General features: G+C 44.0%; 2 protein-coding genes across 2 annotated transcripts in view; one reads left to right on the top strand and one right to left on the bottom strand.

Moving 5' to 3' along the window:
• The window catches only part of LOC134446023 (son of sevenless homolog 1-like), a 59,334-nt gene extending 51,266 nt beyond the window's left edge, over positions 1-8,068 (top strand). Inside the window, exons 22-26 of the mRNA XM_063195248.1 lie at positions 565-681; positions 1,531-1,804; positions 4,052-4,096; positions 5,422-5,537; positions 6,244-8,068. Of these exons, the coding sequence (XP_063051318.1) occupies positions 565-681; positions 1,531-1,804; positions 4,052-4,096; positions 5,422-5,537; positions 6,244-6,831 (1,140 nt within the window). The 3' untranslated portion in view covers positions 6,832-8,068. The remainder of the gene's footprint in view (positions 1-564; positions 682-1,530; positions 1,805-4,051; positions 4,097-5,421; positions 5,538-6,243) is intronic.
• Positions 8,069-10,602: 2,534 nt separating this feature from the next.
• Positions 10,603-13,367, bottom strand: gemin6 (gem (nuclear organelle) associated protein 6). Its single transcript, XM_063197653.1, has 2 exons — positions 13,136-13,367; positions 10,603-11,936 (listed from the first exon to the last, which is right to left on the bottom strand). The coding sequence occupies exons 1-2, from the start codon at positions 13,258-13,260 to the stop codon at positions 11,558-11,560; spliced, it is 504 nt and encodes a 167-aa protein (XP_063053723.1). The 5' UTR covers positions 13,261-13,367; the 3' UTR covers positions 10,603-11,557.
• Between the last annotated feature and the right edge of the window lie 1,653 nt (positions 13,368-15,020).

Below are 15,020 nucleotides of genomic sequence, written 5' to 3' on the forward strand. Positions count from 1 at the left end.
CCATTAAGACATGGCCTTTTGAAAATGACATCCGGGTAAGACATTAAGACATTGCCTTTAGTCTGTCAGTTTGTCTTTCATCAGAAGCCTTTTTGGTGCCCAATGATGAACATGTATACAAGCATTACTTGACTTGATTTACTTGTTGTTAAAGCAACACTTTACATTTTTCTTTGCCACTTTTGCTCTTAAAGGGGTATGCCACTATTTTGGGGCTTAATACAGTTAAAATCGTTGGCTGGAGTTTATAAAGGTGGTAAAGTGTCTTATTTTTCATGTAAGCCGTTGTCTTGCTTTAAGACAAGTGAAAAGAGGGAGCATGTCGCTAAGCTAGTGAAAGTCAATGCATCCATGTAGCATGCTACAATGCTACACGGATACATTGACTTTCACTAGCTTAGCGACATATTCCCTCTTTTAACTTCTCTTAAAGCAAGACAACGCTTAACATGAAAAATAAGACACTTTACCACCTTTATAAACTCCAGCCAACGATTTTAACTGTATTAAGCCCCAAAATAGTGGCATACCCCTTTAAATAATGTACCAAATTCGACTCGACAGAAATTCTTTGAGAATCTGAACCCCATGGAGGACAAGCTGGAGAAGGAGTTTACTGACTATCTCTTCAACAAATCTCTGGAGATCGAGCCGCGTAACGCCCGCACGCTGCCACGATTTGTGAGTTTTTCACTTTAGTTTTTATCCCTGTGAATTTTACGCCATTTTAGTGTGTTTTTCATTGCCCAGTAAACTTTCACCTTATAGCTTTTGCCTTTTACTTGTCATCTTTTTTAATCAGCCACATTCTATTTAGATCATTATGTTCTCCTTTAACGTGTCAGCAGAATCTTGTGTCTCCTGTCCCCTACGTCAGTGTTTCCCAACCAGGGGTACGTGTACCACTAGGGGTACGCGAGCACACTGCAGGGGGTACTTGGAAAAAATTAATTTTAACAAATGCATGGAGCATAGTCACACTAGGTTAGAGAAAGCGGTAAAGAACATGAGTTAGGGGGTACTCATGACACAATGCAAAGGCTTAGGGGGTACACAAGACAAAAAAGGTTGGGAAACACTGCCCTACGTGATTTCATGCACATGCGCTTTGTGGCGAAAACGTAACTGCCACTTTTTCATATAATGTTATGTTTTGTGGTGCCCAACCAAATGAAATAAGATGGATAATAGTTTAAATGTGAACTACTAGCAAGAATGTGGTGAAAATCGTTTTTAAATCTTACCTAAATAATATTATATTATATCATATTATAATATATAATATCATATAATATAATGTAATATAATATATGATATTATATGATATTATAATATATTATAATACATTATATTATATTATATTATATTATATTATATTATATTATATTATATTATATTATATTATATTATGATAATATTATGATTTTATCACCGTAGCCAAAGAAGTACAGCTGACCACCTTTAACCTGCACCCTAATGATTATTTTACCTAAATAATATTATGATAATATTATGATTATATCACCGTAGCCGAAGAAGTACAGCTGTCCGCTGAAGTCTCCGGGCACGCGGGCCTCCTCGGTGCGACAGGGGACGATGCGTCACCCGACACCGCTGCAGAACGAGCCGCGCAAGATCAGCTACAGCCGCATCCCGGACACGGAGATGGAGGGGGGCGTGGCCTCCGCCCCCAACTCCCCCCGCACCCCCCTCACCCCCCCGCCCGCCTCCGCAGCCTCCAGCAGCACCGACATCTGCAGCGTCTTCGACTCGCCGCAGGGACCCTCCTCCCCCTTCCACTCAAGTAGGTGGAATATATATATATATGTAGCAGCCTTTACTAAAGAGACTAGTCTAGACTAGACTAATAGGGACCCTCCTCCCCCTTCCACTCAAGTAGGTGGAACACACACAGCAATTAGTGTAACTAACAGGGACCCTCCTCCCCCTTCCACTCAAGTAAGTAACTAGCAGGGACCCTCCTCCCCCTTCCACTCAAGTAGGTGTAACTAGCAGGGACCCTCCTCCCCCTTCCACTCAAGTAGGTTAACTAGCAGGGACCCTCCTCCCCCTTCCACTCAAGTAGGTAACTAGCAGGGACCCTCCTCCCCCTTCCACTCAAGTAGGTGGAACACACACAGCAATTAGTGTAACTAATAGGGACCCTCGTCCCCCTTCCACTCCAGTAGGTGGACTATATATTATCTAGACTAGACTAGCAGGGGCCCTCCTCCCCCTTCCACTCAAGTAGGTGGAATATACAGTTAGGGCCAGAAATATTTGGACAGCAACACAATTATCATCCTTTTACACCCTATACCCCACCACAATGGATTTGAAATAAAACAAACAAGCTGTGCATTAACTGTAGACTCTTAGCGTTAATGTGAAGGTGTTAACATCCATATCGCATTAACAGGAATGAAATAGCAACGTTTTTTGTCTGTGTTGCCCACTTTTCAAGGGATCAAAAGTAATTGGACAGTTGGCTTCTCAGCTTTACTACACCATCGCCAAGATGTCAATACAAGGTCTTAGAGTTAATTTGAAGTGTTCCATTTGCATTTCCATATATTTTTACGGAATATCCATGAGATCCAAAGTCCACCTGTCACCATCAGTGATGCAAGCCATCATAAGGTTGAAAAAAACAAAACAAACCCATTTGAGAGATGGGGAAACATTGAATATGACTAATTCAAGAGTTGAGAATGTTGGAAAAAAATAAATACCAGAGCAACACCAAATTATCTGGCAGACATGGACTACTGTAGCAACCTTTACTAACGAGACTAGTCTAGACTAGACTAGACTAATAGGGACCCTCCTCCCCATTCCACTCAAGTAGGTGGAATATATATATATATGTAGCAGCCTTTACTAACGAGACTAGACTAGACTAGACTAATAGGGACCCTCCTCCCCATTCCACTCAAGTAGGTGGACGCAGCGTTTATTAACCAGACTACAGCGTTAACTATAACTAGACTAGACTAGACTAGTGTAACTAGCAGGGGCCCTCCTCCCCCTTCCACTCAAGTAGGTGGACACAGCCTTTACTAACCAGACTAGACAAGCAGAGTTTATTAACTAGACTAGACTAACATGTAAAAGCGTATTTCTGTGCCACTAACTTTCCTTTATAGGTCATCACTAATGCCTATTTTCCACTGACTGTTTTCTGGTAGGCCTACAGCTCAACACAGCACAACTCGGCCGCCACTTTTTGCTTTACGATTGAGCTGTGTCGTGCCTATTCGAAAAGGAAAAAGTGGCGGCCGAGTGTCGAGCTGTAGGCTTACCAGGAAACTGACAGTGACGTATTAGTGACGTATTTCTGTTGTGCTACTAACTGTCCTTTATAGCTCATCTCTCACACTAACTTCCCATCTAACTAACAAGCACAAACTACTGAATGCACATTCCGCAGGGTCAAAACTACCCACTTCACATTCCACAGGGTTAAAACTACCCACTTCACATTCCGCTGGGTCAAAACTACCCACTTCACATTCCGCTGGGTTACAACTACCCACTTCACATTCCGCTGGGTTAAAACTACCCACTTCACATTCCACAGGGTCAAAACTACCCAGTTCAATATCGAAAATTGTGATGCTGCTTAATGTGTATATGATTTATTTATTTGTTTTTGTAGAGTGTTTAGGTCTGTGTCCAAGTGAGCCATTGGCAGTCTTGCTATCCTTCTTAGCTGTTGTTCGGTTACACTAAGCTTGACGTCGACGTCATATGACATAGCAGTGTTGTGACGGAGTCAGGGACGTGTCATAAACCTTATGTCAATGTCTTGAACATTTTTTGACTGTTGTCATTGAGTGACATTCGGTTATGGTAAAGACAGCCAATGTCAACTTTTCATGGCCATAAAACATTGATGACATTGACATCATGTTTATGATTCGTCCTTGACTGTCATGACACTGTTATGACAGCGTTTGTGATGTTGTGCGTATGACGTCGACGTCGAGTAAAGAGTTCCCTGTTGTTTCTTTGTTTTCTCCTGCTCTGCTCCCTGCTCTGCGATGGCCAGACTGTGACAGCATCTTTGCTCCAGTCGCTCTCCCCCACGGCCCACGTTAGTAACACTCTCTAATGCATCATGGGATTCAAGCTCTGATGTTTACATCATCATCATTCCGAGATTCATTTTCCACCACTGTGTGTGTTTTTTCCTCTGAAACTAAGCAGTACTTACTTCCCCTGATCCTTTACCATGTTATCATTGACCACAAGCAGAGGTGACCAAAGGAGAATAATAATAATAATAATAATAAAAGAATCTGCCATAGTTTCCCTCCAACACAAGTCACTTCACTGAGCTAAGTGGTCTACAGTTACTATAGAGCGATATACCTGATGCTGCGGGTTGGATCAAATGCTTTTTGTGTGTTTTCTTTTTTTTTCCCCGCAGTAACATCGCCTAGCCATAAACCTAGCCATGGTCTAGAACCATAAATTAACTGCTACTTGTACTTTGGCCTCCTCTGCCCACATGCATTTCTACTGGTGGTCTTCTGGTCTCCAACTGGTTGTCTTCTGGTCTCTAACTCCATCTTAACGATCTCTGTGTCTCCTGTCATTCTCTCTCCTGTCCTGCATGTTCTCACCACTACACTACATACAGTACCAGTGTTCCCATAGTAACATCCTCATCAGCTTCACATCTTCATTGGGTTTCATACAGTACCAGTGTTCCCATAGTAACATCCTCATCGGCTTCATACAGTACCAGTGTTCCCATAGTAACATCCTCATACAGTACCAGTGTTCCCGTAGTAACATCCTCATCGGCTTCACATCTTCATTGGGTTTCATACAGTACCAGTGTTCCCATAGTAACATCCTCATCAGCTTCATACAGTACCAGTGTTCCCATAGTAACATCTTCATCAGCTTCATACAGTACCAGTGTTCCCGTAGTAACATCCTCATCGGCTTCACATCTTCACTGGGTTCCATGAAGGGGTTATGAATAAGTATTAGAGCTGTAACCATACACTCAACTCACGATACGCTTCACACCACGACCTACAGTTTGATACACCTGTACCATTTAAAGAAGAAAAATAAAGAATTAATTTACCAAAATTATAAAATGAAATTATAAATGAAATAAACTATTATAGTTTAGTCTGGACTGAAGCTTGACAGAACTTTGAAAGGGCGCATCCCAATACTGCCTTCTAGCACTACGATGGAGGGCGCATCCCAATATTGCCCTCTAGCACTACGATGGAGTGATACAGTATCGTGAGTCTGTGTACTGTATTGCGATTTCTCTGTGCGATACGATATCGTTGCAGCCCTAATAACAGCTTTATTGGAGTGTTGTGCTGGATCTTAAGACGTCCTTCCCCCCTCTCTTCTCTCTCCTCTCCCCCCTTCTCCCCTTCTCCTCAGGATCCTCCTCAGTCTCCTCCATGGTCTACAGGAGTGTAGAGGACGCCCCCGTGCCCCCTCCTGTTCCCCCTCGCAGACGCCCAGAATCAGCTCCAGCAGAGTCCTCGCCCTCAAAGGTCATTTAATAATAATATTAGCAGCAGTATTAGTAACAGTAGTAGTATACTTATACAAGTATATAAAAGGTGGATCTTCTCCATCTTCTCCACCATTTTGAATTCCCAGAAATTTACATTTTTGCTGCAAAACTTTGATCATACTAGCAAATATTAGTTTGTTATTTAATAAATATTCATGAAAGATCAAATTTGGCAACACAGTTTCAATGAGCAGCATAGTTGCAATACCTACTCTGGCCACCATCCTACATAGTGCACCTTTTTTAAATAAAACCTTGCATCCCTGCTAGGGCTGCACAATATATTGAAAATGTATCGATATCGCGATATCACGACTTGCGATACACATCGCAAAAGTTGGTTATATCGTGATACATACTTTCTAAGTTTTAATAACAGCCAATTTGGTGAAAAGGTTAAAAAAGGTATTAAAAAGGTTGACATTTTAAGTTGATGCTGTATATTAGCCACATTATTTCCAAACAAAAATAATGTTGGAAATAAAACATTGCTCTCAGTTGTTTCATACATGATAAAGTGTAGAATGGCAAGTAGAGAGGGGAAAATATATGTATATATTAAATATCGCGAGTAATATCGATATTGCGATATACAGTCATGTTATCGATATACAGTCACTGCACAAGCTTTAGGTTTATTTGTTCATGTCCACTCACCTCTATCTCCCTGTTCCTGTTTCCAGATGATGTCAAAACACTTGGACAGCCCCCCGGCGGTGCCCCCCCGCCAGCCCACCACCAAGGTCTACTCGCCGCGCTACTCTCTTCCCGAACGCTCCTCCGTCTCCGAGGCGCCCGACAGCCCGCCCACTCTGCCCCCCCGGGAGCCGGTGCGGACCCCCGACGTCTTCTCCAGCTCCCCCCTGCACCTCCAGCCGCCCCCCCAGGGACGCCGGGCAGGACCCGACCCCCCCACCATCATCCCACAAACTTTCTTCCCCCCCTCCTCCCCCTCCTCCCCCCTCCCCCCTCCTCCTCCTCCTCAGACGACCTCCCCCTCCCCCCTAGGGCCGCGCAAACAGCTGGCCACGTCCCCCCTCCAAGACTGTGAAGCGGTGCCCCCCCTCCCCCCCGCCGCGGGCCCCCTCGGCCCCCCCGTGCCCCCCAGGCAGAGCGCTGCCCAGTCCATCCCCAAACTGCCCCCAAAGACCTACAAAAGGGAGCCACACCACTCCACCACCACCACCACCACTTCTTCTTCTTCTTCTTCTTCATCGTTGCACCGGGACGGCCTTCCTCTTCCTCTGCTGGAGAATATTAACCCCTCGTAGACTCTCTGGAGCCCCCTAGTGCAGTGGAGTGGAGTGGAAGAAGAGAATGTTAACCCCTCGTAAACAGACCCCTCTGGATACCAGACCTGGAGGAAGAAGAGAATGTTCAAGGTGGAGTGTTGCAGGGTTACCAACATTCTTAATCATTTGATTATGACATCACGTTGGGGTTCTATATGATGTCTTTGGGAGTCCCCAACGTGATGTCATAATCAAATGATTAAGAATGTTGGTGCACCTGCGTGTTCACCTTTCACCCCTCGTAGTCTCTGGACATCGCCACCTAGTGGAGGAAGAAGAGAAACACTACAAGCCCCGCCCAACCCAGTGTCCATAACCAATCACAACAGAAAGAGAAACAGTGAAATGTTTTGCCTTAAGAAACAAACACAAGACTTTAAAACGCCAGATCATTCACAAGACTTTAAAACGCCAGATCACAACACAACACAACACAAGACTTTAAACGCCAGATCATTCACAACACAAGACTTTAAACGCCAGATCATTCACAACACAAGACTTTAAACGCCAGATCACACAACACAAGACTTTAAACGCCAGATCACACTGCAGCATTCAAACTGTTCTGATTTTTCTTTTCAAACCACAAACCGTTAGACAATTATCTTACACACAACCACCACGGGAATAGTATGTATTTTTATTGTTCATAATGTATTGTTGAGTATATGTTTGTGTTTTAATGTGGCTTCTTGACAGCAACTCCCCCCCCAACAGCTAGCACAAGCATGCTGACTGGCATCATGTCACCGGGTCGAAACAACACACAGAAGACGCAAGGAACAAAAATAATAATAATTAAAAAGACAAAAACATGTTTACATATATCACCACAACAAATTGAATTAATAAGTGAATGCACAATAAACGAAAAATGGTGACTTGAAAAAAACGCTGAATTCGAGTCGGTATTGGACACAAGCTCTGACTTTTATAAGTTAATTTTGTGAGCCATCAGAGTTCTGGGTTGAGATTGGGGAGTAAAAAGGGAACTGGGAATCTCGTGACGCTTTGAGCTTCACCGATTTTTGTCAGTTCTTCCTCGCCGTGCCACATTGGAAGGTACCATTTTACACCAAAAAGGTACTTCAAGTTTTTTTTTTTGTTTTGTTTTTTTTAGAACATTATTTCTCAAATAGAATTTGCTTTGCCCACAAGCATGTACAAATGATTGCTTCTTTAAACAAGGGAATAAAATTTTCTTTGAACCAGATATGTATTACCAAGTGTAATCTGTGGCTGGCCTTTTCAGATAAGATCAAACGTCTGCTGCTGCTGCTGCTCTAATTTACAAGAACGTGAAGCAGCAGGCGTGAAATACAGCGCACCGTCTCCTACAGAAAGCCGAAAGCCCAACTGGGAGACTCCAACTCCCATTGTCATTGTGACACAGCACTCCACAGCACACAAGTGAACACAGCACACTGCACACAACGAAAATGCATTTATGCCTCACCCGTGCAAGGGAGCATCCCACCATGGTGTCCCAAGGGAGCAGTGCGGCGGGACGATACCATGCTCAGGGTACCTCAGTCATGGAGGAGGATGGGGGAGAGCACTGGTTTATTACTCCCCCCACCAACCTGGCGGGTCTGGAGTCGACCTGGCAACCTTTGGGCTACAAGTCTGACGCCCGAACAGCTTAGTACTGTTGTAGTTTTGTGTTCATGTTTGGTAACACTTGAGTCATGGAATTGAGACTTGGAGTTAAGACAACTCGGGTGCAGGATGAATTTGGTTGGTGACGTGATTTACATTAGAGCAGGGTTTTCCAAACTGGGGTGCGTGCCCCCCTGGTGTGCGCAGCCTTCCGTAAGGCGGTGAGTGAGCTGAATAGAGCAATGGTGGATGTGTGAGTTTTTAGTGAAAAAGTGAAGGTGAAAGCCCATTGGGAAACTTGCATTTATGCCTCACCCGTGCAAGGGGGCAGCCCTCAGTGGCGCCCCATGGGGAGCAGTGCGGTGAGACGGTACCATGCTCAGGGTACCTCAGTCATGGAGGAGGATGGGGGAGAGCACTGGTTGATTACTCCCCCCCACCAACCTGGCGGGTCTGGAGTCGAACCGGCAACCTCTGGGATGCAAGTCTGACGCCCTAACTGCTCACCCATGACTGCCCATAAATTATACAGCATCAATGAACTTTAAGTGGTTTTCAATTGTACGGTGAATTGTATGCTGGAAGGGTCCATCTGAAGTGCAGTTTAACTCCAAGACTATTGGAAAAGAGGATTATTCAAAACTATGCATAATGTGCAGTGAATGCGCAGTGAATCCATACTTGCGTGGCCATCAGCACACCAAAATGTTCGCTAAGGGGGTGCGCGAACCACATTGAAATGTGCAAGGGGGTGAGCGGGGAAAAAAAGGTTTGGGAACCCTTTACATACATTCAACTAATTGTAGGCAGCGGCTTTCTTTTCGCTAGAGACGGACACATAACCACTATGTGACAAGCAGCGTAAACATGAATTATATTTACCTTTACTGCAGATTCTGTGTTAGACATTCACTTCCTGGAAGTATTTTGGAACTATGTCAATGGCAATCTGTGTCCAAGGCTCCATGCTCCGCTATCTTTGTGTAATTCGAACTCTTACTCCCATGGCTTTGGGTGGCACTATTTCCTAGAACTGTTTCTTCAGCTTGTTACCGGTTCAAGATTGAGTCCGTTTGTGATGAAGCAGTGATGCTTTAGCTAGGCAGAGCACCTGTGCACTTTGCCCATTTGATGCATTCTGGTTAACGTGTGTGTGCACGCTGCCTAGCAAAAGCATCGCCGCTTCATCATGAACAAGCCCATTGTGTTCCTAATGTCACTGCCTCTGTCCAACTCATATGTTCACAAGGCTCAGAGATATATCGGCGTTATCCATTTGGGGAAAAACAAATCTAAATAACTCTTGGCTCCTCTCTGAAGGCAGGTGTTCAGTGCCCTCCGTAGGGACTTTTTACACACTTAAGCTGCTACTGTAATCAATCATTTTACTGCAAAATAACTGAGGACAAGGAGAAAAGAAAAAATACAACCTTTAATTCAAGTGCATTTATTTGATGGGGAATATATCCCACATTAAATCATTATTTTCCATCTAACAATTGGTGCCACAAATATTGCCACCTCTACTTCTGTCAAGAAAAACACACTTAGCTACCTTAATATGCCTAATCCATAACACGTTATAAAATGGGCAAATACAGAAGAGAAATCTTCAACCATTCCTCTGATGTTCTCAATCTAAATAATCAGGTCCTCTCTTCATAGTAATCCAGCAGCCTTGGTCCTCCCCTCTTCAGCCCACTTCAGGTTGTCCGTGTGGTTAAAGGTGCACTCACAGATGGTGTCCAGAATAACTTTGCTGCTCATTGAAACTGTGCTGCTCATTGCCAAATTTGCTATTTTCATTAATATTTACTAAAATATAAATATTTACTAGTATGAATGATCAAAGCACAGTAAGTTTTGTGGCTAAAAATGTCTTTCTGGAAATTCAACGTGGAGAAGATCCCTCATTCAAGTCTCTCCTTGGCCCCGTTCTTGACATTTTGCTATAATTTAGAAGTTATTCTTTCATTCGCAACCACGAAAGCAAATGGAGGGAAAGCCACTCTGCACTTCTTGACAGTAGAGAAACTTAATTGATTTGAGGAGAGGAGAGGAGAATAACAAGGCACAAGGACTGAGGCAATATGGTCAGACCAATTCTTATTTTTGGTAAAGCCTAGTCTTAATCATCTGATTTCACTATTCAAAGATGAGGTCAACTTTTATTCAAATTTCATTTCATGAACAATGAGACGATAACAAAACATGAACCATTCTCAGTCAGGAAGTGGTGCTAGAAACAACAGTTGGTCGTCATTTTCAGAACAGAAAACTAAACCCCTTTCCCACTTTCAAGCGTGTCCAATCTGCAACAACCACAGGTTTTTACAATCAAAGCAGCCTATTTGGGATGGTCCACAGGGCTGTAGTCAAGTCCACCTTTGTAGAGTCCAAGACCAGACTAGATAAATTCGAGACAAGTCTGAGTCCAAAGAGGTTCAAGTCCGAGACGAGACCGAGTCCAAAAAGATTAGAGTCCAAGTCAAGTCCGGGTCACATGTCGGTCAGTGTTAAACAATGAAAAGAATCATAAAAAGGTCAGTAACGTGAATGTTTGAAGTCAACCTACAAGATGAATGTGTCAGTATTGTAACGAGAATGTTTGAAGGCAACCCACATGTAGCCTATGCTGCTATGCCTGTGAAGACAAACGTGTACTTTATTGGATTTTAATCTCCACATTAGAATTTCCAACGGCCAACGACAGACTGAGGCGAGTCCAACAGCCTCGTTTGCCAAGAAAGACCAGCGGCCGAGTCCAAGACAAGTCAGAGTCCAACTAATACAATAGCAAGTCCAAGATAAGTCTTGAGTCCATAGACGTCCGAACTTGAGTACTTCAGCCTTGATGATGAACATCACCCATGTTACTCCTGGTCCAGGGGTGTGTTTCTCGAAAGTGTAGTTGTTAGCCAGTTAGCAACTTGGGTAGTTGTATTGCAGACAACAAAGTAGATAACACAGTAAGCAACTATGGTTTCGAGAAATGCACCCCAGGTTGCTCCGATGCTACTTGTGTTGGGGTTTGCTCTGCACCAGGCTCTGTACCCTGAACAGGATGTTGTGGTCGGGGGTTGCTACTTGAGGTCCTGAGTTGCTACTTGAGTTCGGGGTTGCTGTGCAGCAGGCTCTGTACTCTGGACAGGATGATCTCGTTGGAGCTGCTGCAGTCCTCCGCTCCGTAGGGGGCGCTGATGGTCAGCACTCCCGCCACCCTCAGCAGCTCGCCGTCCTCTGTTACGGGGATGTGGTGCCGCTCGATCCACCGGCGCATGCTCGCTCTACGCTGCTGCAGCTCCTCGGGGGTTACTAGGGCAACGCCGCCGCCACCACCGCTGGAGGAGAACACGGAGGCCAGTCGAGAAGCGTTACCGTGACTACCATCATCCTGCAGGACCTCCACAGACGCCACCTGGTGGCCGAGCACGACCTGAACACGCGGAGGAGACGCGTCTGGAAACGTCACCAGCACGATGCTGTGGAGAAGGGAGAGAAGAAGAATACACATTTAGAGAACTGACACTATCGGTAATACACAAGTCACACACACACGCACAGTGTTGCCAGATTGGGCGAGTGCCCGCCCAATTGGGCTACTTTGGATGAGCGTCTGCGGGTAAAAATGGGAAAAATTGGCCATTTGGCGTTTTTTTTCAGCCGTTTTTGGCCCATAGACGTCAATGTAATTTGTTGGATTTGGGCGGAATTTAGCGCAATTTGGCGGTTTTTGAGAAGCTTTTGGGCGGGATCTGGTCAGACACATCTGGCAACACACACACACACACACACACACACACACACACACACACACTGACGGTCAGAGTAGGTAGTAGTGATGTGGATTGTAAGGACTTCATTTGGCTTTCATTTGGCCAACATCCTCAGTCAGAGTGATGTTCAAATTGAGTCATGAAGTAAATGGTTTGTTTGGTTAAAAAGTAATTGTGTAGCCAGCCTACTGTCATTATTGTTGACACCCACACAAAGATGTGCAGGAGAGATGGCAGGTTCCTGGCTTTTTATCTTACTTCATGAAGTCAGAAATGTGCTAGTGTCGGTCTGTGTGCCCCGTCTGTTCTTGATGCGTGACTTTATTCTCTGAAAAGCATATCCCCCATCTTTGAAAATAATAATATATCGTTTGTCATTCACTGTATGACCATGCTTTGCTTTTTACAGTAGTTCTTCAAACTGTAGGCTACTACCAGATATACTTAAAGCATCTCTGCTACTACTGCGTACATGTTGTTCCTACATCACTGATGATGCAGCTTGTGGAATTATGATCAGTAGGTCGAAAGGGGGAAAGCGGAGATGCAGTCTCTCACCAGACAGTCTGCTTTCACCTTGCAGTACAAATTAGCTGGTTTCTCTGGTTTTCCAGATTTCAGTGCCATCGTAGTAAATGTCACTCTTAATTTAGATTACTTTTGACCAACCAACCACTGTGTTCGTCACATCTGGGTAACTTGCTATGGGCACACCAGATGCACCCCACCGGTCAAGTTGAAACCTTTTACCCACAGAGTTTATTTCCGTCTAACCAGAGACGGTTTAGGTAGGAGGAACTTTGTTAGAACTACGTTGACGTTTAGAAGGCGAAAATAATTGAATGTAGCCCTACTGTGGCAATAAAACATGTGGATAAAAACAGCACAACAAATGATGCACCAACCTTGCCGAGACTGGATCCACCGTGAAAACCCAACCTTTATATTGACTGCTGTGCGTCGACACATTCACGAATTTCGACAAATAGGTAGCCCACTTAGGTGGTTTGCTGTTCGACCAGGTACACATACTTGAAAACAATGCAGAAATCTTTAAATGTTTAGACTCCTGACAGGGATACTTCAACGATTACCATGGGGTAGTTTCAGGACCGGAACGTGTGAAGTAGCAAGCAACAGTAGGCTAGTTCCGCCACGAGTGTAATCTTGTCAAAATAAAAGCCTGCAGCTAGTCTACCCCAGAGCCATGGAAGTACGTTTAGGAGATAAGAGGAGAGAATTCATGAAGTAACATGTTATATATCATATAGGCCTGCATGTCTTGGGGCGGTCGCGATCAAGTGAAGAATGATGGGAACTTATAATGGTATTATTCCACCTTGGAATTATATTCAAGACGAAGTATACAAAGAATTCATTTGAATGAACCTTATTGGGCCTAAGGCCTTCTTTTCTGCCTCTAGGTACAATGAGTCGTTAAAATCTACTGCTTCAGCCATGTAATCGCTGCATGGCGTGTAGTTGTATCAGAGATGATCGGAAGAGAAAATCTTTTATTATACTTGTATAGGCTACTAGCTATATTGTTACCTTCCCCCTGGAGGCAGTTGGGGCAGATATTGCAATGACCCTGTCTGTCTGTCTGTCTGTCTGTCTGTCTCTCTCTCTGTCTGTCATGTCTGTCTGTGAGTGTGTCTGCCCACAGTGTGTAGGATCACCTCATTGAGGCGCCAAACACACAAAATATGCAGCAGGCAGCAGGCATTGGTGAATGGGTCATCTTTGATGGCATTGGTGAATGGCTCATCTTTGATGGCATTGGTGAATGGGACATCTTTGATGGCATTGGTGAATGGGACATCTTTGATTGATCTTGTTTTATGTGTAGGCTGAGCCGATTTGAGTCAAATGTTTGGTAGTGATACATGTTGACTGATTTGATATATGGTCAAATCAGAAACCAGCAGAGGACAAAATCCTCTCCTTAATGAGAAAAAATAAATAAAATCAAAACCACCAATCAACTGAAAATATGACCTGCCTTATATCACCCATGAGCAGTCATGGGGAAGCAGTTGGGGCGTCAGACTTGTATCCCAAAGGTTGCCAGTTTGCTTCCTGACCCACCATTTTAGTGGGGGGAGTAATTAACTCAAGATTCAAGATTCAAGATTCAAGATTTTTTTTATTTGTCACGTGCTTCCTTGTGCAAGCACAATTGGCAGTGAAATGGGGATTGCAACTGCTCTGTGCTGTGTTGGATGGTAAAAAATAAAAATAATAAAATAAAATAAATTAAAATAAAACATAATTAAAAAATAGTTATTGTCTTAATTCAAGAAGCGGATGGCTTTAATTAACTACCTCCATGACTACGGTATTTAGGGCCGGCTGCCCACTTGCAGGCGTAAATGTTGTGTCAGTTATTGGGCAAGGTATTGTTGCTTGTATTGTTTTGCTTGTATTGTATGTGATGTTGGCTTGATTATGTCCTCTTTTGAACGTCGCTTTGGTTTTAAGCATCTGCCTAATGCAATGTAATGTAATGTATTGTAATGTAATGTATTGGGCCCCATCGTGATGAAGCAGTGCTGATGGTTTGCTAGGCAGCGCGCATGCGCACTTTGCCGGTTTGATGCATTCTAGATTCTTTTTTTCAAATATTTTTTTGGGCTTAAAGTCTTTATTATTTATGACAGGACTGTTCAAGGGTGACAGGAAGTGAGTGGAGAGAGAGAGAGACGGGGAGGTATCGGCAAATGACCCGGGCCGGGAATCGAACCAGAGTTACCGTGGTTGCAGACCAGTGCCCAGCCAGTTAGCTGTTAG

The sequence above is a fragment of the Engraulis encrasicolus genome, chromosome 1, assembly GCF_034702125.1.
Source record: "Engraulis encrasicolus isolate BLACKSEA-1 chromosome 1, IST_EnEncr_1.0, whole genome shotgun sequence".
Classification (NCBI taxonomy): domain Eukaryota; kingdom Metazoa; phylum Chordata; class Actinopteri; order Clupeiformes; family Engraulidae; genus Engraulis; species Engraulis encrasicolus.

Excerpts from the sequence above, each read along its gene's own strand:
- gemin6 (XM_063197653.1), bottom strand. The coding sequence starts at position 13,260 with ATGTGTACCTGGTCGAACAGCAAACCACCTAAGTGGGCTACCTATTTG. Across the intron at positions 11,937-13,135 it reads GTGGATCCAGTCTCGGCAAG|CATCGTGCTGGTGACGTTTC; the intron begins GTTGGTGCATCA and ends CCTTCTCCACAG.